Genomic DNA, 21,319 nt, shown 5'->3' with positions numbered 1-21,319 from the left:
GTTACAGTCAAACAGTCAACATGGGAGGAAATGGGTGAAAGGAATGATGAGAAAAACTAGTAGAAGTGCAGTTTTAGTAGAAAGTCTGACAGTGTTGAGGGAATTATTTGTTTAGTAGAGTGATGGCATTCGGGGAAAAACTGTTCTTGTGTCTAGTTGTCTTAATCAGGTAATCCTAAACAATATCAGACAAATAAGGACACACAAGGAATTTGCACCAAGACAAATTCCTTGTGTGTGTCCAATCACACTTGGCCAATAAAATTATATTCTATTCTATTCTAATTGTCCAATCACTTCTACCACTGTGGTACAAATTCTATGTGTCTGGGGTAAACTACAATACTGCGATAAGATTTTATAGAAATAAATTAATAGGCTGCAAAAGAGTAAAGTAGATTAAGAGAAGGTGGATGTGAATGAATAACCAAATTCTTAACCTTACATTTTGACCCCAACCACTTGACCTCAACAGAGACAAAACATAACTAACGAAGTAAATATTACTTACACAAATCCATGGATGTTTGAGGGCCTCCGTTGCATTGATGCGTTTGGCAGGATTGATTGTAAGCATTTTGTTGATAAGATCTTTCGCTTCTGGGGTCACCGTATCCCATTCTGGGGAAGGAAACTTGAAAAACGTATATTCATGTAAAATCAAACTGATACATCAGCCCAGACGGAAGTAAACTGTTTGGTGAATTACGATGAGAAGGCTTTTGATAAAATATCAAGTAAATAAAGATGTTTTTAGCCACTTTGCCATGTTCTAATAAAATAAAAGATATAATAAAAATAAAGATATAATAAAAATAAAAATCGTGAGTAAAAATAAAGAAAGATGTTAACGAAGAAACAAATCAAAGGAACAAGAGTTATAGCGATACAAAAGATGTATCGATACTCAAAACTGTTAAATGAACAATAATGAATTTTTATATGGTTTGTTAGGTTATGTCATGTAACGTTGATGTTATGTCTGTATGTTTGTGTGTGTGTGTGTATGTGTGTACATGTTGTGTAATCATGTCACGCTGAACTATAGCTGCAGCTTTTGTTGGGATCTTTATCCTTGAATACAAAACAATATAGGCAATATATCATTCCTAGGCAATATATCATTTTGTTCAGACTTTGAGGTTGTCTTAACGTGGGATGGTGGATGATGAGACTGTTCTCCCTCTCTCAAATATGGCAATTTTCTCTCTCTTCCCTTAAACTTATAGTAGCATTTGTACAGCTATTTCTCCATTCACTTCACTTCAAATTCTTCCCACTCTAACAAACAGAGCAATTGAAAACAAAGTGAGCATTATAGCACAACACTAATGAAAACAAACAAGTTAATTAGTATTGAACTGAGACACAGAAAACCTAAGTCAAGGGTAGACTAGATAAAAGAAAATTCAATTTTATGAGATATGAAGAGAAGGAAATAGCTGTAATAGGCTCAGATAACTTTCCAAATAATTGGGAAAGATAATCTACTCTTGAGTTGACCACTGCATGGCACTGATTCTTGCCTGTTCATTACGGAAAGCCTTCACATTACATTTCAGCATGGCTGAAATGTGTAAGATTGGCTGTCCTGAAAACAGGCTATTATTTTATGAAAAGCAATTTATACAATGAGATAGAAAAAAGGATAATCATGCTGCAAAAAAGACATTTGTCTATTTGTAAATGCATTTCATCAGGCATCAATGCTTAAAAGGCAGGGTGGGAGGAAAACCCAATGTTTTTTTAAAAAAATGATTTTTGTGGCTGCAATTGACAGAGGTGAAAATTATCAGCGGTGAGAAACATTGTGGGCGGTACCAGTTCTTCATGGCTCATTTCACATTTTTATGCCCCAGATCTACATACACAAACTTGTCACAAAATCAAGGCAGATTATAGGTGTGGGAATCTGTAACAAACCGTGGTAAATGAGTCATGTCTCAGGGATGGACACAATAGTGGCAGAAAAGCTATGCTGAGAATATTTATTTACATCAGCATCACTAGGTACCTTGCAGCTCTTTTGAACTACACCTCCTACTAACTGTGGTTGACATAAGGTAAGATACAGTCTAACCCAGTGGTTCTCAAATGTTGTGGTGACCCCCAACCATAAGTCTAGCTCCAATTCTCCCAACAGAGCTTTAAGCTGATTGGCAGGAAGGTCAGAGGCACCCCCTCACTGTAAACACCTGATTGGTTGGATTGTAAAAATATGTTCCAAGGTGCCAGAATAGAAGCTTTAATTCCTAGCACCATGGGTCTTTTCCCATGGTCTTAGGTGACCCCTGTGAAATGATCGTTTGACCCCCCCAAAGGGGTCCTGACCCCCAGATTGAGAACCACTGGTCTAACCAAACTGACCCACATTTTTCTGGGTCAGAAAAATACAATCTTCAAGCTGGAAGGGTCAATTTAAACCACCTAATTCAATTTTGTGTTCAAGGAAGGAATGCAAGTAAATGCTTCATGAACAGATGGCTCTCCTGCTTTTACTCGGACATATATCTCAAAGGGAAAATGGGAAATATATGGACAACTGGAGCTCTGGAAGGTTGATTTTAAGATGCAAGAGATCTGTTAGCTTAAGCAGGGGCCTATGTAGTTCAACATGTTGTGTTATAAAGTTTAAACAATCATTCAGGCAACTCACAAGTTGTAACAGGAGGGTGATAGACCTCAATGCTCACTCTTTAGTCATTGATATTTAAGGCTTGCTGCCTGAAAGATTAATGAATTTGTCTCATTCTTTTTTTAAAAATGTGGCTACTTCTCTTTTTGTGGTGTGTGTTTGGGTGTATGTGTGTGTGAATTCAAAGAAATGTTGACTCCTGGACACTGCCTGGACAAGTTTCCTCCAGAATTTTGAAGAAGTGAGTTGCTACTGTTTTCTTCTTATGACCAAAAGTGACTGATCTAAGGTAAGCCATCTATCTTTATAACTACAAAGGAATTAGAACTCAGAACTCATTAGAACTACAGCAAATTGGGTATCTCTATACCTGATTCAAAAAATATAATTATGGCTGTGTAGATACTTATGTGAGGAAACTCTTTATTGTTTCTAAAATGGATTTTTGACTTTCCTTTTAAAATAAATCAAACTACATTACTACCTAGGACTACACACCAGCCACCATGCATCAATTTACGCTCATTGTGTCTCTTGAAAGCATATATATTGTATATACTCAAATCTGTACAATTACTTGAATATTCACTAGTAGTCTGTCACACTACATAGAAGAGAAAATTTTAGAAAGGGGGGGAAAAAACATCAGAACAATTTCAGAGGTTGGGAGGGAAGTAAGAGAATGCCAGAATATCAAATATTTAATTGTGCTGTGTTTTTAGAGATAATAAATTATCAATGATAAAAACAGAGAAATTGAAGCATTATAGAGCCGGGGTGGCGCAGCAGGTAGAGTGCTGTACTGCAGGCCACTGAAGCTGACTGTAGATCTGAAGGTTAGCGGTTCAAATCTCATCACCGGCTCAAGGTTGACTCAGCCTTCCATCCTTCCGAGGTGGGTAAAATAAGGCCCCGGATTGTGGGGGCAATATGCTGGCTCTGTTAAGAAGTGCTATTGCTAACATGTTCTAAGCCGCCCTGAGTCTAAGGAGAAGGGCGGCATAAAAATTGAATGAATGGATGAATGAATGAATGAATGAATGAATGAACAAACAAACAAACAAACAAACAAACAAACAAACAACTTACATCATAAGCACCAGCTTTGATCTGTTGATAGAGTCTATGTTGATCTTCATCCCAAAAGGGAGGGTATCCCACCAAGAGGATATAGAGTATAACACCTGCAAATGGTATTAAATGAATGAGTAAAAGTAGCTCACATAAAGATTAGCTAGAGGAGATGATACATGGAAAATCCATCAGACGGTCTCCTAGCATGTAAGCAATGGACACTAGTTTTAATCAGAGCAACATGACAAGGAAAGATCAGCAGAATTTTATTTCACTGAACCTTCTTTTCCTGAACATAGAAACCCAAACACAGATGCATAGAAGTTCCATAAAGACGATTCTCCTTTTCTCTTATGCAAGGGGTCCCCAAACTTGCCAACTTTAAGATTTGTGGACAAGTTGAAGTCCACAAGTCTTAAAGTTGTCAAGTCTGCAGATCTCTGCTCTTATGGCTGAGAAAAAGTCCACAGTCACAAACTGGGTAAGGTGGGATTAGAATTCACAATCTCTTCACCACTACACCAAACTGGTGGTTCTTTAATATCAGTCAGGGATAAACACAGAATGAAAGAATGATAGTTAAGAAGAATTTCCATTCCTCATTTATAGTGACTTAAGGCAAACTGTCTTTGAATGATTTGAAAAACTTCTTCCAAGTTTCTTCCTGTATAGCTTAAGTGTCAAACCTGAAGCTGGCCTGACTGAGGCCATTTTAAGACTTCAGTGCTGACAAACTGGAGCAGAGAGATTTGGACACAGGGGAGGGGGGAGAGATAGAGATAACTGAGGTGTTGTAGCCGATAGAAAATACTTTCTTTTGGGAACCAAGGACATTCCCACAAATGCTTGGAAGGAGGGGATTGGAGTCACCTAGCACCTGGGCAACATACTGATTGAACCATGTGACTGATCCTTTTGAGAAAGTGAAAAACTGTTGGAATACTCAGAACTGGTTTTCACCAGCCTATACCATTATGACATATTCAATAAACTTATTTATTGGGGAATAGACTTGCCCCAGAGGTTTGTTTGCTACGGGTATGTTACTTGGAACACTGACATGAAACTGACTCTGAAATTAAGTATCTCTCTCTCTCTCTGACACACACACACACACACACTTATTTTATTAGACTTTTATGGCGCCCAATCACAAAGGACACATATACATACACACAGAAGGACAATACAGTTGTCTGCTTTAGAGATAATTATGCACTCCCAAACCTCCCTGCCCCCCCCCCCCCCCCAAATTATAACTTGCTTACCACAGGCCCACATGTCCACCGGCTTCCCATAGGGATCCTTTCGTAGCACCTCAGGGGAAAGATATCCTGGTGTACCAGCAAATCCTGAAAAGCAAGTCTGCTTAGTGAATAGTAAGCTATTCAGAAGAAAATAAATACTAAAATCCCCTTTTAAGTATCTGGATTTAAGCTACAGTGTCATCATCTATTCTACCTTACTTTGCTCATCTATCTATCTATCTATCTATCTATCTATCTATCTATCTATCTATCTATCTATCTATGTAGATTGTTCTGAGTTCGGGTTTTGCCCCGTGTAATATTTTGAGTGTCTATGCGACGTTTCGGTGAAATCACATCCACCATCATCAGGCTGAAGTTATAAGCTTCGAGCTGCTGTAAATATCTATCTATCTATCTATCTATCTATCTATCTATCTATCTATCTATCTATCTATCTATCTATCTGTTTTTATCATTTATCTATCAATCAAGGTTGACTCAGCCTTCCATCCTTCTGAGGTCAATAAAATGAGGATCCAGATAGTTGGAGGCAACATGCTGATTCTGTAAATCACTCAGAGAGGGCTGTAAAGCACTATGAAGCTATATATAGGTCTAAGTGCTATTGCTATCTATCTTTTTTATAATTCAGATAGTCCTCAACTTACAACCGTTCATTTAGCGATTGTTCAAATTTATGAGAGCACTGAAAAAGTAACTTACAACCTATTGTCACACTTATGAGAATTGCAAGATCTCCACAGTCACAAGATCAAAATTTAGGTGCTTGACAACCAGCATATATTTATAATTACAGCATCCTGGGGAAATCCAGATTCATTTAACAACTGCAGTGATTTGCTCAACACCCATGGCAAAAAAAGTCATATGTAAAATCAGGTGCAGATCACCTAACAGTCACCTTATTTAACAATGGAAATTCTGGCCCCAATTGTGGCTATAAGTTGAAGGATATCTGTTAGAAACATTTGTGAATTACTTCAAAACTTATACCAATGCTTTCCCTCCCCCCCTTTCTTTTTTACCCTTTCAGTTTGTTTTATGCTCCAGGGCATAGGACTTCAAACTTGGCAACTTTAAGACTCGTGGACTTCAACTCCCAGAATTCCCCACTCAGTATATTGGGAGTTGAAGACCCAAGTTGCCAAGCTTAAGAGACACTGCTCTAGGGATTTATTTGGGTTTTGAATATTTTGGAAAACGGAAAGGGACAAGCAATTTATTACAGTAGTCCCTCACCTATCGCTGGTGTTACGTTCCAGACCTGGCCGCGATAGGTGAAATCCGCGATGGGGAATTTATCGACTGATAGTACTTATTTAAGTATTTATATTGTAATTGTTTGGTAAGTTTTCATTGTTTTAAGTGTTTATAAACCCTTCCCACACAGTATTTATTTTAGATACAGTATTTAAATACAGTATTTACAATTTTAGATATTTTTTTTTTTTTAAACCTGCCGATCGAGTTCGGCAGGCTGTTTAAATCTGCCGATCGGCTTCCTCAGAAACCCGCGATGAAGTGAAGCCGCAGTAGGTGAAGCGCGGTATAGCGAGGGACTACTGTATATCCTTTTTTTCAATGGTAAAGAAAACCTCTGGCATAATCACATCCCTTTTAGCAACACCTCCATTAGCTGAATTTTGTTCATTGTACAGAATTTTTAATATGTGCTATTTAAGTACAGATTTTGGAAGAACTTTCTGAAAATCTTTTTATGTAGATTTTTTTTAAAAAAATACTTCTCCAAAGTAAGCTAATAGGTACAGATAACAGTCACCTTTGCTTTCAGATTTTCTTTAATTATTTCGTGAATTTTATGATTCCAATTTGGGGGTGAGGGTTAATGTAGATTTTTGACTGGATGCTAGAACAGCTTGATGTCAATTCAGGCAACTTTTGCAAATCTGTAGTAGATTTCTTTAATGTCCCACTTGCAGGTATACAGATTTAATATGGTGTAGGGATGTTGGAATAAATAGGAAGGGAACAGACAAACATAATTTTTTTTTCTTACCAAACCAGGCCTGTTGTTCACCCTGCACTTCAATTGCTAATCCAAAATCTGCCAGTTTTACAGCTGCTCCTTTTGACTTGCTTGCTAGGAGCAAGTTCTCAGGCTTTATGAAGGACAGAAGAGAGAAACAAAGGAAAAGGAAGTAGAAGATAAGTCAGTATTTCTAATTCAGTACTTACTTTATATAGATTAAGTTGGAGACAGAGAAAACACACTTTTCCTATTTTCAAGTGTAAGTAATAAAAGTTTGATTGTGAGAAATTTTAAATGGATCCCAAATCCACAAATTATTTACAGTAGGGCTGTCTTCTTCTGTTATATTTTTAAACCCCCTCTTCTCTTTAGAAACCCTTTAGGAAGCTTCTAAGACTATTATATGTAATCTACAAATTTTATTTGGGAATGCAAATTTTCCCCAAATTATAGAGTTATTAACTTTCTCCAATCTTATGCCCATCAGATCAGTTGGCCTGAATTTCCCAAGCACCCTAACACTTCTGGAGAATACTACATGGCCCACAGTATCACTTCTTCAGCACATACTTCTTGTAGGAAAAGTTATGGTCACACATAACTATAACTGATATGAGACCTTATCTGATATGAGACCAAGGCTCAAATATTTTTCCTTGCTAAAAATAGATACTGTATTTTTTGAGTATAAGACGCACCTTAGTTTTGAGAAGGAAAACAAGGGAAAATATGCCTCTGCCTCCCAGCAAACAGAAAATAGTAAAGATGATATACAATGTTTGCTGTGCATGTATGCCTGACCCAAACAAATAGCAAAGAATTGGAGAAATGTACATTATGGCAGTATATTAATGCCAGAAAGTTTTCTTAAATGTAGTCATACTAACTCCTTCCAATTATTTAAATAGATCTACTCTAAATATGACTAAGTCAGGCTTTAACTCAGCTGCCTTATCTTAATACTAAAACAGGACACTTACATTTCAGATTATACTTGTACAGATGCTGTTAAAACTGATGTGGCTTTCTTGAAGTATACATTATTCTCTGCTATTTAAAAAAGATACTGGGCCTCTTCAGATCAAGCATTTATTTTAAAAATTTTCTTCATTTTGTTAAGTTGTCTAGAACAATAATAAAGCACGTCTTTAAAAAAATAAGTCTAATAATTTGAACATTCAATAGATGTTTATAGTCATTGACTTACCTCCTTGCATCCAGCTTCAGCAGTCTGATTAGCACAAGAAAATAAAATTTATGTCTCTGCCTCTCTCTCCAAGCAATTTGCCTCCTGACAGTTTTAGCTTCACTTTCATTTAAGCATGTGGGCCTGCCTGCAGCCTCAATCAGCTGATGGTTGAGAAGCTAATAATCAGTTGCTTGTGCTAATCAGGCTCTGCACTGCTTGCTGCAAGGAGGTAAATTGCTGGGAGGCAGAAGCCAAAGGATGGGGCTACATTCAGTGTATAAGATGCACCCAAGTTTTCACCCTTAGTAAGTCTTATACTCTAAAAAATACAGTACATTACAAATATGATTTATTACAAAAAGCATACATTACCTAGAAATGTTACCTATATTTGTCTTATTAAAATGTATATGACTGCTAGATATAAGGAAAGATACAAATAAAACTTTCTTGCAATTCAGTTACAGTAGTCTTAGGATCTAGCTTGTAATATAGTTAAGATCCCTTAAAATGTCAGTATTCCATTATATCTAAACATACTTAATTCTACAGGTAGTCCTTGACTTACAACCAACATTTCTGTTGTTAAATGTGAGGCATTGGTTAAGTGAATTTGTCCCATTCCTGGGATTAAACCACTGAGCCATGGGGCGCAGTGGTTAGAGTATAGTACTGCAGGCTATTTCTGCTGACTGCCGTCTCCTCCAATTTGGCAGTTCAAATCTCACCAGGCTCAAGGTTGACTCAATCTTCTATCCTTCCAGGTGGGTAAAATGAGCACCCAAATTGTTGGGGGAAATATGCTGACTCTGTAAACCACTTAAAGAAGGCTGTAAAGCACTGTGAAGCAGTATATAAGTCTAAGAGCTACTGCTACTTCCTGACCTTCTTGCCACAGTTGTTAATTGAATCACTGTAGCTGATTTATAGTAACACTGTTAAGCGAATCTAGCTTCCCCATTAGTTTTGCTTGTCTAAAGGTTGAAGAAGGTAATTACATGACCTTTGGACACAGTAACGGTCACAAGTATGAGTCAGTTGCCAAGCATCTGAATTTTGATCACATGATCATGGACATGCTAAAAAGGTCGTAACTGTGAAAAATGGTCATAAGTCACTTTTTTCAATGCCATTGTTAACTTTCAACAGTCACTAAATAAACTGTTGTAGGTCTAAAACTACCTGTATTTTTGGATTTTGGAGAAAATATTTATTATAACAAGAATTATGAGAAGTATAATCAATTTTACAAGCAGTTTGCCAGGCCAATTAATCTGCAAGGGTTTTTATGGCAGAAAAGAGTTTGTAGAACACAGCTTTTAGAAAGTGTTGATAATCTTACTATCTATAACTTTCAAATTCCTATACAGGAGCTGTGATGTTAAACCAGCTTCTGTCTAAACTTACACTTTCTGGATGGCTGGGAATGGAATTTCAAAAATTCTCATAAAGTCACTTTAGAGTACGTTGTATTACATTTATACACTTTGATAGACAAATACCTAAATCTTGCACAACAATAAACTAGGAAAACAATCTAATCTTCCATGAGAACCACTGTATTTTGTAAACAAGTAACTTTGGACATAAATATGTGAAGCAAATATTACATCATAAGGAATAATTAGATAATTAGAGAGCAGCCATACACTCAATAGCAAGCTCATCTGACTTTTGGGCAACTGACTATGCCCTTAAAAAAACATGCGTCAGCCAGTTCAGGACGATGAAAATGTCAACAGATTTGTCATGCATGAGTTCTGAATAGGTTGGGGCAAATGTACACAATTGGACAAAACTATGGGAGATTTAAACAGAGATGGAACCTTCAGACTCCATCAAAGAAAGGAACAAGTCAGTGTGTGGATCACAAAGTTACACTTTAGCTGCAGATGTGCATATAGTAGACAGAAAACAATAATTTTTGAGCTTCTTTATTATAATATTATTATATTATAATACAATTATTATTGATAAAAGAGGCATATTTTGTGTTAATATCTAAACTGTAAGGGGTCCAACAATTACCCTAAAAGAATATTACAAATCTGTTTATATTTTAAAATCCAGTACGTGGTGACCTAGCTGGCAAAATAAAATAAAAAATTTTTTAAATGACAAATCATAAAGGGTAATTTCTCTATGATTCTTCAGGAAAAAGCTATTTGTACAAATCAAGCAATGATAGTAAAAGAAATGGAAATAGTTACAAGGTGAATCCAAACCTAACCTTTAAACAAAACTACACCTGTATTGAAATTAAGACTAGCTAATTGTATTCTAGAAATGTGATCAGATTTGTCTTAATGGGTTTCAGCACTAATTGAAGACTGAATGAAGTCATTTGCCTCTTGAAACATTCCTGGGGCCATCGTTTACGTCAGAGGTCCTCAAACTTGGCAACTTTAAGACTTGTGGACTTCAACTCCCAGTATTCTCCAGCCAGCTATGTTTGACCACCTGGTTTACATCATCCTTGCAAAATGATTTTAAAATGTACATAGGTGTTTAAACAGCATATGACTTACTGAATCCTTTATCCAAGATAAAATGTTCAAGTTTTATATCTGGAGAAGAGTTTTTGATTTAAAAACAAAACAGAATCCAGAATGTTGACATAAATACTTTATTGCATATATTATTGTATTGTTGGCAAGATGAATGTTTTTTAAAATAAGGGCTTCTGTCCTTTCAAATATTTTTTCTTTTAAAATAATCTATCAAGTCTGTTATTCTAATGGTAGACAATTTTAATTAATTCTTTGTTTTGTATTAATTTCTAAAAAGAATCTTGTGTTATTTTAAACAAATATATTATGATTGGTTTTATAACAAGGTTTTTTTTTAGCTGTTTTAGTATTGGATTGTCACATGCTGTTTTTACCACTGTTGTTAGCCGCCCCGAGTCCACGGAGAGGGGCGGCATACAAATCCAATAAATAAATAAGATGTGGGCTCCTGCGTATGCATTAAATGGAAACCCAGGGAAGCAAGCATTGGGTAGCTAAATAAATCAATGTTTCCTGATCACAGAAAAAAAGGATATACAATTGTATACCCCAACACACGTACATGTCTTCATTATTTGTTATTGTGCTCTTTTGTACTTTTTGGGAATACCTTGCTATCTATGCAGTCATTTCATGCGTAATATGGGTTCTAGTCCAAAGCATATTTAGGACTATTATCAGAAATAATGTACAGGAATCGATGCACACTCACCCTCCCCAATTATCCTCACCCACTATAGTGTTATATTAGCCAATGAAGATGCTGCCATAAATACATCAACTTACTGTAACATTCAGAGCATAAATGACTGCAGAATATCATCAAATGCACAGTACATTAATGGTAGAATAAACCATTCCAAATAACTGTCAGGAAGAACTACTGTTATCTAAAACAGTGTTTCCCAACCTTGGCAACTTGAAGATATCTGGACTTCAACTCCCAGGATTCCCCAGCCAGCATTTGCTGGCTGGGGAATTCTGGGAATTGAAGTCCAAATATCCTCAAGTTGCCAAGGTTGGGAAACACTGATCTAAAGTAACCATGCAAATTTACTATGATGAATGTTCACAATCTGTTAGTAAATTCCATATGCCCCATTGGGTCTGAATTCCCTTCTGAAAATGTATTGTGAGAATAACAGGAAGCTCTATAGTTTATTACAGGTCTCATCTAAACAGGGAGCAACTGAAAGAAATTGCTTCAAAATATTATATGAGATTCTGCTTAGTTTTCTGATTGGTTTTTTTTTTAGATATTACTGTTATAACCTGCAAAACACAGCATACAACATGTTCTAAATTTATGAAAAGAATGTGTGCATTTATGTGTATGTGCATGTAACTAAGTTCCAAAAGAATGACAAACCATTTGTTCGTATTCATCCCTACTGTTCTACATTTGTTCACTGTACTGTATATTTTATGTCTAATGATTTGTTTTTATTGTAGAAATAAGATTTAAAAATCAGTTGGAACTGCTTGTCAACAATGTCACATTAGGGGGGGGGGGAAACTGAAGAAACTAATCATATGGAAAATCTGATTAATCTTAGCTGTATTCGCATAGCTGAATTAACATGTATGGAGAGAGGTGGGAATAAAGTAAGCAAAGAAGAATCACAAGAATCCTAAATTTGCAAAGGAGAAAAATAGTTGCCTGTTGTTGCAATCACAAACAACTTGCAAAATAATGTGTGGACATCTCTTGGCTTCTAGATGCAAAAATGCAGCTATGTAGTGCTTTGAATCTGTGTAGTATGATTATCTTCCCCCACAGCATTACTCACCTTCAAGTCCCGATGGACTACGCCCATCTGATGGCAGTGTAGCACAGCCTCCAGGATCTGCTGAATGCAATGACTGCATGCAAACACCAGGGGGCGTATATTAGTTCGAAGCTGTACACTCACTGTCTGTATAACCTCAGTGAGACTGGGTTAAAGTGCAAGATGGTGATGAGGCTGAGATTGTGATTCACAACCTCTTAAAAAATGTACGGGTCTGCATTCCTCCGCCAGAACAGCTACTTCCTCAGACATTGAGAATGTGCCCTGCAAATGCACGCATGCTTTAGCCCACTTTTATGTAGGGCATGAGTAGGAGGGAGCAGGGATATGTTTGGGCTCAACAAAAGGGTTGACGGTAGTATTGTCCGGCAGATGCATAATAGTGGACAATGAGAGCCTATCATTGCTCTGATGAACCCATTTTGCAAACTTGGGTTAAATATCTGGTGGTTTGCTTCTTCCCTTCTTTACTCGCCTCGGAGGCCTTTTTTCCACCAGCAACCCTGAAAGTAAATTTACTTTAAGTAGTTTCGTATTTGAGATGAATTATTCACCCTTCATGGTTTCATTTAGCCAAGCAATTATTTGATTCCCTGTTGCCTGAGGGGTCCATCCTATTCTAGCGGAGCAATGCATAACCAGTCATTCTGCTACAATAACCCATTGTCTCTGGACAGAAGTGGTGTTTTAAACCTGCAGGCTAACATCTATCACAGACAAAGGTCAGTCACAGATACAGGCTACAGGACAGGGAATCTCCTTCCAAAACAGTTCCTGATACCTACGGCACCTGCCACATCTCTTGGAAGGTCCCTGTATTAGCGGTACCCAGTCTACCTTTTTCTGTGATGGACATTAAACCTGTGACACTTGCAGAGTGGAAAGCAGCCTCATGCATTATCCATTTCTCATATTAAGGGTGAGGAGGATAGCCAAGGGAACTTCTCAGCCGGCCCACCCTTAAAACTCAAGCCGGGAAAGGGGGGGAAAAAAGAAGAGAGACAGAAGAGAGACAAAAAAAACTCAAAACAAATAAAATAATAATAAAACAAAAGTCTACGGGGCACCAGATACTGACCTTGAGGTCTCTGTGCACTATGCCATTTAGGTGACAATGATTAACACTTTCTAGAATCTGCTGTATACAATGACTGCAAAGATACAAGGGCAGAATGGGAGGGGAGGGAAACATTTTAAGGCACATAATCACGTTAAATACAGAAAATAATTTTACGATAATAATAAGAAGGTAACTTAAAATAGTAACAACTTAAAATAATCAAATCACATTTTCAGACAGGTTTTAATTACACACAGAACGCAGCATTTCTCTCTTTCTCTTTGGGAAAAAACTGTCAAGAGACTAAAAAGAAATGACATTTAACATATAACATATAATAGGTATAAACTTTCGGTGGAATATTTGTTGAGATATGAGAGGAAAAGTTAAAACACATACTAGCTGATAGATCTACAGTAAATAATACAGGCTTATTGTAGCTAGCAGTGCAGGGTGAACATCAACATAAACAGCAGAGAGAACTGTAAGCACTGGTCATGATGGTCAAGCCTATGCATAGTGACCAACAAAGAATTTTGTTCGGTGATTAGTCACTGTGTTTGGAATGATTCTGAAAAATATGTAATTGTGGGTATTATACAACCTGAAGAGCATGAATATTTGCTGACCAATATAGGTTATATTCCATTGTCTACTGTCTTTAAGACAGTACATATTAGTTGAACAACAAACAAATGCAGTGCAAATTGTTCTAATATATGCATGCTTTCCACACATTTATAAATGGCATAACGGCTATTGTGCATTATTCTTTCATGTTTAACTCCAACGTATATAAACATTTTTTATATAGGAGCATAAGAAAAACAATAAAACAGAGCAAATAAAAAAGCACAAGGCTTCTTGAAAATCAAACAGTTTAATAGTACAGGAAATGTCCGCGGGGAGGAATCTGTTTGTGTAACTGAAAAGTGCATTTGAAGCAATCAGTTACTATAAGTCATCTTTGGGGGGGGGGGGGAGAAACAATAGGGAGTCTCTTGAATTAATTTAGTAGAATTCTAGGGGGTAAATTCAGTAGATAGCCTCATTGGAAGAAGAAGATATCTCTCTTTTTTTCTTCTTCTTCTTCTGCTAAAGATCCCTGCGGTGCTCTATCACAGAAGTTGATAAGATGCTGCGTGATATTTTTAGGGAAAGTAGAGTCAGCAAAAATAACTTCTCCTTTCCTCTAGCAGAAATCACTCTGCTCATTAATAGTTACATTTCTGGACTTAGAATTGGCATAGGCTTCAACCCATTAATTTATTCATCTTCCTCTCTATCTCAACCATTATACTTATCACATATCTGCTATCTATGGAAAAAATAGACATTCAGTTATTGGGATAGGCCTTTAGATGTTTTAAGGTCAGTACTAAAAAAAGTAAAGAGTAATCCCTTGCTTTTACAGCAACAGGTGAACTTTTTATTGGTGTCAATAAAAAAATGAATATTATTCTGATGTCACCGCTACATTGGCAGGCAAATTATAAAGCCACATGACTTATTTTAATGCCTGCAATGGAAAAGGAAGGGAGGAAAGCTGAGTTTATGGGTTCCAGATATAGACTAGTTATGACTACTGGAACTTATTAGTTTTGGAAGCTTTTAGAATTTGCTGGGTTCCTTGATTTTAGTAGGCAGAAATTATTTAGACCATAGCTATCACCCTTGTCCTTTCTAAAATTCCAACAAAAACTAGTATGAAATTTCCTACATGAGCAAATCAATCACTGCCATGTATATTTTGTCTTTTCCCTACCAGGAATAATTGAACTTCTACAAAATCATTTGGTATGGTAGGATATTTGGGGTGGGGTTTGAAGGAAGAAAAAAACCCATACTTTATTACCATCATGTTGCACGGGTCCAGGGGTGTCAAACTCAAGGCCCCGGAACTAAGCCAGCCTACAGGGTAATTAGATCTGGCCTGCAGGCCTGCCATGGAAACAGTGAAGGACCAACCCGCAGTGCCTCTGCCAGTAAAAAGGGAGTTTGGGAGGGCTGCGTGTGGCATTCCCGAGCTTCATTTTTGCTGGCAAAGAGCTGGAGGAGGCCATTATGGCCAAAAATAGAGCCTGGGAAGGGCATCATAGCCAAAAACGGAGCATCAATGAGTGACATCAAGCTGGTCACGCCCCCTAGCCAAACCCAACCCTGATGTGGCCCTCAATGAAATTTTGTTTGACACCCCTGCTCTGGTCTAATGATAGCAGAAATGTAATGTAAAAGGAAAGAAGTATTAATACAACTCATAGAATAATAATGGCACATTTATTTGCAGAACCAAATTCTCATATGGTAATATTCCAATGGGAAATGTATTGTGGAAAGAAATATCTATAAATAGACTCTCTGAAAAAAGCAAACAGGTGGAATCCCAGTATGCTAAATGAGTACTGTTTTCCAAGATTGAGATTTAAGAATGGTTAATGTAATTTGCCCCAGGGTATCACACTAAATTTATTTTTATTTTGTTTATCAAATTTGGAGATCATGCAGATGATTTTTTAAAAAAAATCAGCACTGACCTTGCATCTGCTTCACTGTAATATTCTCTTGCAACAATATCTTCAAATAATTCACCTCCGGTAACTCTAGTAATGATATGAACAATTTTTACAGATTAAAAAAAAAAGTTAGAAATTTAATTTTTACCCAACGTTTTAAACAAATACTATGTGGCTGCTTCATATAGTGAAGGCTCTGAAACCAGACTCAGTTCTGGATTCAGATAATAATCTTTAGTAGATAATGTTTGCTGGACTTAAACATTACTTTAAAAAAACCCACAAATTATTGACTTCCAAACATTCTGCACAAATGAATTTTTGCCTACATAAAATATTAACCTTCCTTAAGTATTATTATCTTTCAGTAATTCACTGTTCTGGTCTTCCTTATATAGTCCTCAAAAGTATGATTATTGTACTGGATTTTCTATGAAATTTTCTATATATTTTCTATGAAAAACCAGGAATAAATAGGTATACTGTATTTAATTGGGGGATCTCTATATAATGCATAATTTGCACATTTTTTATTTAACATTTTTATTGATTTTTTAAAAAAAATATGAACACACACACAACATAAAACAGGTGCTCTGTGAGTAGTGCCCGCCACCAGACAAGCATTCACACCCCACCACCAAATCGGGAGTGTTTCTTGTGTATACCATTTTAACTCAAGAGCAAAATATCTGTTTACATATTATTGAGTTTTTCCAATTTATTCCTTTTAGCTTGGTCTCGGATTCTACTCGTCACATATCGTCTTACCTTTTCCCATCATCCCATCAGTTGTCGCAAGTCAGTTTCATTCACCGAATTCATCCTTTTATCCATAATCTCAAACTGAATATGGTCCACCATGTACCGGTACCACTTGCACATATTGGATTATATTTCAAGGATTTATATCATTTCAAATTGCCACTCCCTCACTTTGGATGAGATACCAGTTCTATTTGGCTATTCTTGTTCATCAACTCTTAACTTCATGGTTTTCCAAGACAGGAAGCAGATCGTGTATCAAGGGCTTCAATTCAATTTTGCTCATATGCTCAAGTCATTTTTAAAAAAAATAATTTTGCACTGAATTTTTATCTGAAACCTTTCATTATTTATCATTTATCATTACTATTTAAATATTGAAGATTTTAAAAACAAAGTTCAAATAAAGCATCCAATAAAGAATCGAGCGAAAACAGTTTATATAAAGAGATGCTTTTTGTTCCATTTAAGGAAAAATTAGTTCAAAACACATTGTTCTGTGAAGTCTGAAATGAGAAATTTTCAGGCAACAATAAGCCCACTTAATGACCTTCACATTTCAAAACTCCATAGTGTTTTCAGCCAAAAAAAAAAAAAAAGTGCTTCATAAACAAAAGACAAATTCTTTACAAAAATATTTTTAATGGTGGATATAACTGGGTAAAAGGACATCTTATTCTTATTTATGATCAAATTTCTACACTGCCCATCTCTCTTGAATAACTCTAGGTGGTTTACAAATAAAAACCACATATTAATATAAGAACATAATTAAAATCAGAAGTAAAAATGTTAAAAATTAAAAGGTTAAAAAGTTAAAGAGGTGGAGAGAGTGCCCTTAAGCTACCAACCACTCCCAAAGTGATATACAGTGATGCCTCATCTTACAAACCCATCGTCATACAAACTTTTCAAGATACAAACCCGGGGTTTAAGATTTTTTTGCCTCTTCTTACAAACTATTTTCACCTTACAAACCCACCGCTGCCGCTGGGATGCCCCGCCTCCGGACTTCCGTTGCCAGCAAAGCACCCTTATTTGTGCTGCTGGGTTTCCCCTGAGGCTCCCCTCCATGGGAAACCCCACCTCCGGACTTCCGTGTTTTTGTGATGCTGCAGGGGAATCCCAGCAGGGAAATCCTAGCAGCGCAAAAACAGGTGTTTCGCTAGCAACGGAAGTCCAGAGGTGGGGTTTCCCAGCGAGGGGAGCCTCAGTGAAATCGCAGCATCGCAAAAACACAGAGGTCCAGAGGTGGGGTTTCAAGAACTTTGGTGTTTTTGTGATGCTGCGATTTCACTGATGCTCCCTTCGCTGGAAAACCCCACCTCCGGACTTCTGTTGCCAGCGAAGCACTCGTTTTTGCGATGCTGGGATTCCCCTGCAGCATTGCAAAAACACAGAAGTCTGGAAGTGGGGTTTCCCATGGAGGGGAACCTCAGGGGAATCCCAGCCACGCAAAAACGGGTGCTTCGGCTGGCAAAATGGGTGAATTTTGGGCTTGCACGCATTAATCGCTTTTCCATTGATTCCTATGGGAAACATTGTTTCGTCTTACAAACTTTTCTCCTTAAGAACTTCGTCCTGGAACCAATTAAGTTTGTAAGACAAGGTATCACTGTATATCCTTCTCAGATGCCCATGCCAGTTGACAGAGCCAGTCTTGATGCTCCTGCAGAAGGTCATAATACTGAGGGCAAGATGGCCATATTTATTTATTACAATTACTTAACAGCAATTATATTTTTTTTGTTTGGTGACCTCTTTGTCTTTATTATGTTTTTAAGTAAATCAGGTTGCCTGAAAAACTGCTATAAAAGGTTTTCAAATCACACAGATTTTGATTTTACAGTTTATATTGTTATTTTTTTCAATATTTCTTTTTAAATTTTAATGGGATATTCTTTATTTGAAATATTTTGATCTGTCTTGATAAAATGAGAAACTCACAGGAAAAAAACACAAATAATTTAAATCATGGAACAGACTGTTTCTGATGTAATATTGTGTTGGTTGTATGATTTCTCCTAATTTCTCTTCAAAATAACTTAAATATTGCTGCAAAAAACATCCCTGCTTTGTAAACCTGGGAATTCTAGAGAATCCCTCTGAGAAAGTCCATCATATTTGTCTATTCCATAAATAGTTATCCGTAGTGATAAACATGGATTTTAGAGATATATTGCCTGGACATCGTAAACCAGAATTACCTATAATGGACTGATGTTCCTTACAGATAGGAGATGGCTATTGGTGCTTTGCATACCATGTACAACAAACTTCTTTTGGGTGGTGGTGGGGGTTGTCTCTGTGTGTCTGGCAATCTCTGCTCCATTTCTTATCCATCTAGATCATATGACATAGTCTTTCATTTTATATATTACATGTAATGGGGTAAATTGCAAATTGGCAAGTCAACTTACAAATCAAAGACTAAGTAATGAAATCCTTCTTCTGATATGCTTTCATGAAGTCGCACTGTTGAAAGAAGAGAAAGATTTGTCTAGTTTTTTTCTAGGTATTCTTAACTTTATTATCCTTTCCTTCCACCCTTCGGTTAAGATATAATATTCTACTCTTTTCCTTGGTTTACATCTTCACTTGAAAACAATGCCATCATACAAAACAGATACATTTGCAGTATCTTAGCAGTATCTAATTCTGTAAATAGTATAGATTAAAACATCTAATATATTCATATGCCTTTTACATTCATAAATTTTTGCAAATTAAATTTCAGTTTCGATAGCTATGTGCAGACTCTGAGTAAGTCAATCTATTAAAAGAAAGAAAATGTTTTTTCCTGAACCCATTAAAGAAAAATCAGTTTATGCAATGTTTCAAGTGACAACCAATACTGGGTAGCAAACAGAATAAACTGATCAAACATTACTTTGAAAATGAATATATGCAAATGAAATAATACAATAACTAAGACTCATCTTTCAGACTTTATAATCTATCAAAACCACTTTTTATGGCTAGAAAAGAATAGGTACGGATCTCAGAATATTTTATTTCAGGTTAAGAAACAGTACATTCTACAGTGATACCGCGTCTTACAAATCCCTCTTCATACGAACTTTTCATGATACGAACCCAGTGTTTAAGGTTTTTTTGCCTCTTCTTCCGAACTATTTTCACCTTACGAACCTGAGCAGCCGCCGCTGGAATGCCCTGAAGCGCTGGAATTTCCCTAGGAATCCACGCCTCCGAACTTCCCTTGCCAGCCAAAGCGCCCCATTCTTGCATTGCTGGGATTTCCCTGAGGCTCCTCTGCCTGGGATTCCCTTCATTTTTGCCAGCGCTGCTTTGAATGCCAGCAACCAACTCCCCCCTTCCAAACTGCATGGGGAAAATGAGCAGAGTGGGGGGGGACAAAAACGGGAGGGAAAGACCCATGGAGCTCAAGAGAGGAGAAAGGTGTGGGGAAAATGAGCAGAGTGGGGGGGGGACAAAAACGGGAGGGAAAGACCCATGGAGCTCAAGAGAGGAGAAAGGTGTGGGGGAAATGGGCAGAGTGGGGGGAGACAAAAACGGGAGGGAAAGACCCATGGAACTCAAGAGAGGAGAAAGGTGTGGGGGAGATGAGCAGAGTGGGGGGACAAAAACGGGAGGGAAAGATTCATGGAGTTCAAGGGAGGAGAAAGGTGTGGGGGAACTGAGTAGAGGGGGGGGAAACAAAAACAGGAGGGAAAGACCCATGGAGCTCAAGAGAGGAGAAAGGTGTGGGGGAGATGAGCAGAGTGGGGGGGGACAGAAACGGGAGGCAAAGACTCATGGAGCTCAAGAGGGGCTCTTTTCACCTTGCTTCGTTGGGACTGCCACCTCTTGCCACCTCTTGCTGTCCCTCCCCCCACTCCGTTTGCCTCAGATTCATCTGCCCACCGCTTTTTTTTAAAAAAAAAGCCTTAATATTTTGGATTTTCCTAATGGGCTTGCACGCATTATTCGCTTTTCCATTGATTCCTATGGGAAACATTGTTTCATCTTACAAACTTTTCACCTTACGAACCTCATCCTGGAACCAATTAAGTTCGTAAGACAAGGTATTACTATAGTTTATATTGTGAGAAGGTAGTTTAACCATACGTTTCCATTTTTCAACTTCAAACTTGAAATGACTTAAGCCTTGGTTCAAAACATATTTTTGGGAACTGAAACCAATAGTCTGTTCTTCTAAGGCAAGGGTCCCCAAACTTGGCAACTTTAAGACTCCAGCATTGTTGGCTGAAGAATTTTTGGAGTTAAAGTCCACAAATCTTAAAATTGCCAAGTTTGAACACCTCTGTTCTAAGGGAACAATTAGTTTTATCAAGTATCAATTTTATTTATAGGTACAAATGCATACATTTCACTTACAAAATCCTCTTCAATTTAAGTGACTACTTCTTTATGGTCAACGGAATTTATGCAGTAGCAGAAAATAATTTTGCTTTCTTGAAAGCTGGACCCGCAATGCACTCATAGCTATACCTTCCCATAATGAATGATTCTTCAATAAATAACATTTGGGCACTGATAA

The 21,319-nt window shown here is 37.1% G+C and overlaps 1 protein-coding gene across 10 annotated transcripts in view; it reads right to left on the bottom strand.

Annotated features, from left to right (window-relative positions):
• CAMK2D (calcium/calmodulin dependent protein kinase II delta) overlaps nucleotides 1–21,319 on the bottom strand; it is a 182,265-nt gene that overhangs the window by 52,247 nt on the left and 108,699 nt on the right. For 7 of the 10 annotated variants that reach the window (XM_070757852.1, XM_070757853.1, XM_070757856.1 and 4 more), the window contains exons 4-10: nucleotides 19,218–19,272; nucleotides 16,054–16,119; nucleotides 13,538–13,610; nucleotides 6,998–7,100; nucleotides 4,978–5,061; nucleotides 3,725–3,819; nucleotides 512–634 (exon numbers count right to left, since the gene is read on the bottom strand). In XM_070757852.1, coding sequence (XP_070613953.1) covers nucleotides 512–634; nucleotides 3,725–3,819; nucleotides 4,978–5,061; nucleotides 6,998–7,100; nucleotides 13,538–13,610; nucleotides 16,054–16,119; nucleotides 19,218–19,272 — 599 coding nt within the window. Of the gene's footprint in view, nucleotides 1–511; nucleotides 635–3,724; nucleotides 3,820–4,977; nucleotides 5,062–6,997; nucleotides 7,101–12,459; nucleotides 12,533–13,537; nucleotides 13,611–16,053; nucleotides 16,120–19,217; nucleotides 19,273–21,319 lie in introns of all 10 variants that reach the window. The other 3 variants (XM_070757861.1, XM_070757859.1, XM_070757862.1) reach the window with 1 other exon arrangement.

This window comes from Erythrolamprus reginae, chromosome 7, assembly GCF_031021105.1.
Source record: "Erythrolamprus reginae isolate rEryReg1 chromosome 7, rEryReg1.hap1, whole genome shotgun sequence".
NCBI lineage: Eukaryota > Metazoa > Chordata > Lepidosauria > Squamata > Dipsadidae > Erythrolamprus > Erythrolamprus reginae.
The sequence above is the reverse complement of the archived record's forward strand: the minus strand, read 5'-3'. Positions and strand labels throughout refer to the sequence as shown.